The sequence below is a fragment of the Anopheles coustani genome, chromosome 2 (assembly GCF_943734705.1).
Source record: "Anopheles coustani chromosome 2, idAnoCousDA_361_x.2, whole genome shotgun sequence".
Taxonomy (NCBI): Eukaryota; Metazoa; Arthropoda; class Insecta; order Diptera; family Culicidae; genus Anopheles; species Anopheles coustani.
In genome coordinates this window covers 54,959,548-54,967,220 of record NC_071289.1, presented here as the reverse complement: position 1 = coordinate 54,967,220, position 7,673 = coordinate 54,959,548, and the positions used below count along the sequence as shown (strand labels likewise).

The 7,673-nt window shown below is 40.3% G+C and overlaps 1 protein-coding gene across 1 annotated transcript; it reads right to left on the bottom strand.

The window, feature by feature from the left end:
• Nucleotides 1–3,512: 3,512 nt before the first annotated feature.
• Nucleotides 3,513–7,121, bottom strand: LOC131267765 (gamma-soluble NSF attachment protein-like). Its single transcript, XM_058270720.1, has 6 exons — nucleotides 6,786–7,121; nucleotides 6,639–6,706; nucleotides 6,232–6,542; nucleotides 5,889–6,164; nucleotides 5,627–5,821; nucleotides 3,513–5,526 (listed from the first exon to the last, which is right to left on the bottom strand). Exons 1-6 carry the CDS (start codon nucleotides 6,836–6,838, stop codon nucleotides 5,467–5,469), a joined length of 963 nt encoding a protein of 320 aa, XP_058126703.1. The 5' UTR covers nucleotides 6,839–7,121; the 3' UTR covers nucleotides 3,513–5,466.
• Between the last annotated feature and the right edge of the window lie 552 nt (nucleotides 7,122–7,673).

Here is a 7,673-nt window from a genome sequence, read left to right as displayed (position 1 = left end):
TTCATAATGCGGTCCAACGTATTCAGAATCGTGACCACAAGCGGCATGATGATAACGGTGATTATGTCGCCGACCATCCCACGTTCCGTCGAGAGATGACGTTATTAGCTTGTAGGCTTGATACACTCCTTCATAGATCCATCTTAATTAGCTGATTTAAATTAGATCTGAACACACACACACACACACACACACACACACACATATATATATATATATATATATATATACATATATATATATATACATGAACACCGACCCGCACCCACCCACTTAGGTGGGGACACTTTTTTCTGGTTTCTTTTCAGCAAGAAGTGAAGTGGAGAAACACTTCGACGATCAGAACCAACCCGACATTCTTTTGCGTGCAACGGCTAGGACCCGCTGGTGGGGGGAAGTGATACCGTTGAAATGGGAGAAGGGATCACATGCTGGTCAAACGCAGGCCAGGTCCCAATGCTACCAACTACTCACTGTCGGCATGCACAGGAGAGATGTGGAGAGTATTGCGCGGAACACTTCACTGAACAACGACGATTGGCGCTGCATTTTGGACGTTGGCTCAAAAACTGCTCTACAAATACACGACTACCTCAAACTGTTTCGATTTCTGCAAACCTAGAAATTTCCCAATTAATGCGTGGGAATGAGTGAATCTTTACTTTTCAATAAATATAATACTCTTTCAGCAACATCCTGCAGTATCGACGCTCTAGGCGGCGATCAATTAATAAGAACACATTCCACCAAACTCTCCACTCGATATAAAGACGAAACCTTACAAACGCTGAATCCCTGTTAGAGGGCGTTTTTCTAACCTCTGTTTTGCAAAATTGCAGCTCCGTCGCTAAACTTGCGGTCTACTTGAGCGCGTCGTGTCAGAATTGGCGGAACGTAGCACAAACGACAACCAGCCCGCTCGGACTCCGCGAACGTTTCCAACTGAAAACTGGTTTTTCAAACACTTCCCGGGACCAGGTTGATCTTGCTTTCCTCCTGTCACTCTCTTTGTGTCTTTCTTGCTCACCCACTCTTTCTCTCGCACAAGCTGCGAGATCTTGCTCTTGCTTATGACTGTTTGTATGCGGACACGCTAAAGTACCTCGAAAGAGCATAACGCTCTTTCATCTTAAGATGATCTTTCCGGCTCAAGTCTCTCTCCTTATAGACCATGTTGTGCATACCTCCAGCATACATAATCCTCCATCTTTCTCTCCATGCTCGCTTGCGATCGCCTCGCAGCAAACAACGATCATGTGTCAGAGTCGCGAAACGCCATGCCACAGGATGAAGCTCGCTAAAGAGAAACGATCCAGGGGCGTTCTCAGCCCATTTCATGCTTGTCCTGCGCCACGCTAACCGACCACAGGATCACGTCGCCACCCACCCCTTCCTTTCATCACGAACAATCTTAACCGTTTAAGAGAAATTGGGTTTTAATCACAAAAAAAATAATAAAATGAACCTTCTTTTAACTTTCTTGTACCTAATATTTTAATTGAGGGAATGTACCACTTCGAACCTTTACGAAACGAAAAGACAAATATGTGGCTTCGATTTTGTTCTGATGATTGCTTAAATAATTCGTTGAAAGTGTAGTATAAGTGTAGTATCAAATAAAACTGTGCATATTTTACATTTTATATAAATCAACAATAAGCAGATCATCAACAATGATATTAATTACAAAAGAACTATACACACAAGTTTTTTTTTAACACTACATTCAAAATAATATAATCAGCATTTTAACTCTAATCACACATAACGTAACATGTTAAGCGATTGGACAGTAAAAACGCGTAAAACATAGCAAATAAAAAAACATTGTGCCATTAAGGGTTAACCCGACCGGCTCTCAACGGTCGGCATGGTTGTTTTTGATCGTTCGTTCGCTGACCAGCCTCCTCAGATATACCACAGGTGATTATCAATTTGAGGAGGCATATAAATTACGATACGCTAGAAATTGCCGGCAGGGACTTCTTTCATTCATGCCTTATTAGCCAACGGATGCTGAAATTCGTTGCCCGACTGCTCTCGCACCCTTAAATTCTTCCAAAGTGTTGCACCAAATTGCTCCTGTACGAGATTACTTTTCGGTTTTATGCTAAAACGTCCTGTAGACACCTGACCCGATAATGATCCAATATTTGATCTCGGTCTTCAGCTTGTCGATTCAAAGTGTACGAACCTAATCCAGAATTAGGGGATCATGGGAGCATCAAGAAGCCGAGCTCTGGGTGGATTTAAAGACGATCGTGTACTTTCTGTTTTGTTTCGACCAGCCGAGCCTGGCATCTCGTAAAGCCTCTGTGTAAGTGATGATCCTCGGTGAGCATCAACCACGCCGAGCCATTCACTTCCAATTTTATGATCCGCCTCCTGCTGTCCATCCTCTTTCATTTGCTATTCATCATTTCGTTCTCTATTCCCAACCTTGCGATAATTCGCCCCTGCTACACACATTTAACAATAACCTTTTTCTTCCTTTTTTTTGCATTTATACTTCCCATGATATGCTGTGCTGTTGATCCTTCTCCCGGTTCTTCACACCAAACTTTTTTTCTTTTGTTGTGAGAATATTCTCTTCAAAGAGAACCTCTACTTCTATCTCTTTGAATCCTTTTATTGCCTCTCCCTTGATCTTCTCCGTGAGAAACATGTACGGAGAAATGGCTCCAAATCGTTATATTTTGTTCCACTCTTAATTGAAACACGACGCAAACGCACCTTGAAGTGACGCATGTGAAGGGCAAGGGATGAGTATTTTTTTCTTCTTATGCACAATCACGCTTCCTACGAAACTATGGAGCCTACGAATGACATAACAACAACAGCGTGTAAGGTTTTTTTTATTTTTTGTTTTGTCTCTTCCTTTCTTTCGCCTCAAATCAATTTACCTTTCGGTGTGCCCTTCTCGAACTACTACCGAAGGATTTGGCACGATACCAACGTTTATGCAAAACCATTTTACACCAGTTTGTCCTCTGAACATCCTATTGGTTCGGTTGTAGTCCATCCCAAAGTCAAAATTGTTCATATGAATTAAATTTGTCCGGTAAATGTGGGAAATTGGGCCACATTGAATCGACCCAATCTGCAATGAAACCGTACCACGATGATACCACCAAACTACTGTACAGAAAGCTCGATGCGCAGGTCATCGGAAAGCTTGGATCGGATAAAGAGTCGGAGGATTAATGATGCCTGACAGACGGAATACGTTGTTAGCGGTGGATTTATATTTTCCTCCCGTCTTCATCATCGTTACTTCTGGAGTATAAAACGGCTCCCGAAGATGGAACTTGTAGAATGCAAAATGTAAGGGCCACATTATGATGCTGGTGAAGGAAGATTACAATTATATTTTCACACGTCAGTGTTTCACCTCTGAATACATTCCAAGATCATATTCAACAACGTGACACAATTTTGAATATACAATTCTTTACAGAATATAAATTGTTACACATCTGGTAGGTGCAAACAAAACCAATACTCCATTCGTCAGCAACAATACGCACATTAAATCTGCTTTTATTCATTATACTTCATTCCACAATATGTCAGGAGCTGATTTGTGTGTGTTTCTCTTAAACGCTACGGGTACGTTCGAATTTGCTCATTTAACTTGTTTCTCTGTTAGGTATTTTTCCCTTTCTCAATCATGCTGCGGTTATTCGACATATAATTTGCTTAAAATAATCTACCACTGCCTTTGTTCTACCCTCTCGATAATTCAACGTTTCAGCGACTTCAGCTTTTTACATAATCTTTAAAATCAACCAGGTACCTTGCGGGGGGTTTGCTGGAAATCGGATTGTTGAATGTGAATAACACAGTTTGAATGAGTAAATGATGTCTTGGAGGTAAAACTAATTTGTTTTCACGCACCTTCACTACGTTTGATTTCAGAATCTCTGATCTGAGTTTCATTACTTACCGTCCTGCATATCGTTTGAAGAGGATGTACTCAATGGAAAATTCTCCTTAATTAAAAATAAAACCATTCATTGAATTTCAACCAGATTATCTATTGCACTTCATATCGCTTGTTAGTAACTTCTTTTCAATGCGCAACATCCTTCGAAGCTATTAGATTTTATAACTGTACGAAAGTTTTAGCACAAGATTTGTCACTAGCCCACAAATTATTTCCAGCCAATCCTTTCACTTACAATGTTGTTTTAAGTTATTCCTGAACGAACAACGCGGATAGTAGTTCCCTATGTTTTTTAATAATGTGTACTTTTTTCCTTTGTTATATATACTCTTGTGAGGGAAAGGTCTAGCTCAAATTCTTCAGATTGTTTGATAATAGTGTAATTTTCATCTTGCAATGTGCATGATCGTCCTATCTATTTATAATTGATAAGTTCATCAATCTTTCGACTAGATAGAGGATATATTAAGAGTACCTTGCATGCTGATGTGGGTCTTGTGGTGGGTCCATCACCTAATTGCCAAATTTGTTCGCTACTGTGGAAGCTTGAAATATGTTTTCTACCGAGAGGCAATGTCGAAGCCTTTCTAAATAGCCTTTATTCCACACAGCTGCATGCTTCCACCTTACTAGCCTTACAATTAAGTTACAACTTGTTGTAGTGCATAAATATGAAAATGTAGGCGAATGAATGGTTTGTTTTTCTTTTTTTTATTTGATTAACAACTTCTTGATTTCAGCGTATAGCGAACTGTTAGCTCAGTATTAGATGCGATCATTGATTTATGATTCTCGTGATAACCGGTGAGGCTGGAGGTTGAAAGTCGACAACCGAAATCATCAAAATCGTGAAGCTTTACTTACATAGTACAGTGGCCGATAGAGATAGTTGGAATTTTTTTATTTTATTTGTTTAAATTTATCATATTACTTTTTTGGTTGCTTATGTTTCTTGCTGATTTTGATAGCTGCCAGCTTCCCACCAGTGAAGCAAAAGAAAAATCAATCGTCATGTATCGTCAATGTTTACCAGAACATGTTAACATACCGGACGCCAAAAGCATTAACTATAAATACGAACCAAAGCAATTTAAAAAATCAGTCTATACATAGTTTGACGTGCAATTTTCAACAACTTACAATATATACCTTTCCTATCGGATCATTAAAGCTCTAAGCTATTCAGAGCAGCTATGTGATCGAATGGCTTAAGGTTTAAGGAATAGAATCTCTTAAAAACGAACAAACTATTTTCAAAGATATTGCATAAACTACATACATATTGGTAATGTGTTTTACCTTGAAACGTTACTATTCTTTACATTAAGAGTACCTAAAGAAGCTTGCATGGTGGCAATGATTTAACCGCAATGGTTTAGCAATCAATTTCATTTACTCTTATAAAGTAATCATACTTATAGTGATGATAATATTAATAGAACCAATCTTATCACACAACTCTTAACGCACGAGTGAAATACTCTTGCTGGACATGTGGTGACGCTTGGACGTATTGCAAACTAACATAGGCCGCCGTCCTCTTCGTCGTCTCCAGCCGGACCGGCGACCGGCTTGGAGGCCTATCAATGTCGTAAGATAAAAATAAATTATATTTAAAAGATGGTATTTCTCTAGCGTGTCAGCGATGAGTGGTGTATAAAAGAAGGAAAAGTTACTTACATCAATCGCAGCACCACTGTTTGGAGAAACGTACGATGCAGCGGCATTTTCGATAACGTTCGCCTTGGGAGCAATGGCCATACCCTTCGGTAATGGCAGATCTCGGGCCAACCGAGCGTACTCGATGTCCATGTGCCGGATGAAAGGAGACGAAAGGGCACGCTGAGCCAGTTCCGGATCCTCATCGTCATACGCCTGCGGGAATTTAATTTCAACATGTTTAGAATGTATTTCAAAACCACTCCTCCCACTCCCATCGTACCTGCAATAAAGATTCCAACGTTTGCACTTCAGCCGCATCGCAACAATTGCCCCACTCTTTGAAAGCCTTCTCGGCCGCAACGTAATCACCACGGGCCAACTGTACGAGCACAAGAGCCACTGCGAGGCGTCCGATTGCACTGTCGGAACCAACTTGCTGGAGCAATCCGATTTCACGCCTTATAGCATCCGCTGCTTGATCATACATGCCGAGCTTGACCATAATTCGCGATACCTTGCTAGCATACTCCGCACCTTGGCGCGTTGAATCTTCGATCTGTTCGGTCAACCGTAAATATATTTAAAAAAAAACCATTGTTTTCTCACTTTCATACGCTACGTACCGTAACAACATCGACGGCCTGCTTGAACAACTGCAGCGCATCCTCTGGATGTGACTGTTCAAGTATTTTGGCTGCCTTATCCAGTACGGTTGCGCCCGATTCCGGTGAACCGTGCTGTTGATACAGATTACACGCCCTTTCGGCGAGCCCCCGAATATCACCGAGTTTATTCATCTCCTTACTTATCAATATAGCCTGGTCGAAGCATTTTGCTGCATGGAATAACGCTCGATTTTGACGATGGCAGTCGGACGATTTGATCAGACAATCGCGACACTGGTCCAACGATTTTGCATTGCGGAAGCAGGTGGCTATATTGGTTTGGGGTAGCGAATGGATGGAAAACATCGCCAATATCAATATTTCACGCAATTATCAATTCTACGTCAACAAGTCACTCTTCGTACCTGCTTTGTTGTATTCCTCGGCAGCATTGTCGTAATCGGGTCGCCATTTGAGCAGGGATGTTTTCAAACTATAGGAGTTTTTAGAAGAGCAACACTTGTTAATCAGAACAAAGACGGGAAGGTTGTTAAGAACGTCATCAGGCATACCATTTTTCGGCTTGACGAATATGCTCCTGCGCTTCTTCGATTTTGCTCGACATTTCCCAACACGTAGCGCTTGCAACACTTCAACAAAACTAAATCCTAGAAGAAACACCCTCTGGAAAGATGTGTTGTTTCTCGATGATTCACAAGCCCGAAATTAAATACTGTTTTACCCACAAGACACGATTTATCGTGCTCCACTGTTTCTGGCAAAGTAAACAAATGTTTGAATTGTTTCACTTTGCGCCTGATTTGGATAAAAACTGCTTAGAGTTACACCCCTTATATTAGTTGATACGTTTCACCCCGCAAACACTGCAATCGAATTTATTGATAAAAATTTTTCTCCCTCACTGCTCAAGGAGATCCATTAACAGGGGTATGAAACAAGTTTCTGACAGACTGCCATCGGAAATTCACATTGACAATCGTTTGCTTAGGTTTGTCAATAAATTCCAAATAGAATAACTCTCAAGAATTATCTTGCGTCTCTAATAAGATTACTTTATTCACACTAACTGCTGAAAATTGGTTCATTATTTTAATAGTTGCCAGGATGCACACAATTGTTGTTATTCATGCTTATTCCGTAAGATAATCTGCCTAACAGAAAGTGATACATCAACCTGCTAAAAGTAAAAGTATGTGGATTAATTTAGAATCAGATTTTGTTATCATAATAAAAGAATCAAATTCAAAATTGGTGTTATACCGGTTGACGATACTATGTACTTTTCAACCGCTGGTAAGTATCATAATTGAAGAAACCTCGTAATGGTTCTCTTTGGGAAGTTGATGTCAAACCAACACAATTGCACAAATGGTCAAAGCGATTTAAAAAGCAAGGCGTCAAAAAGCAAAGAATCGCAGTGACAGGACATTGTTTATCAT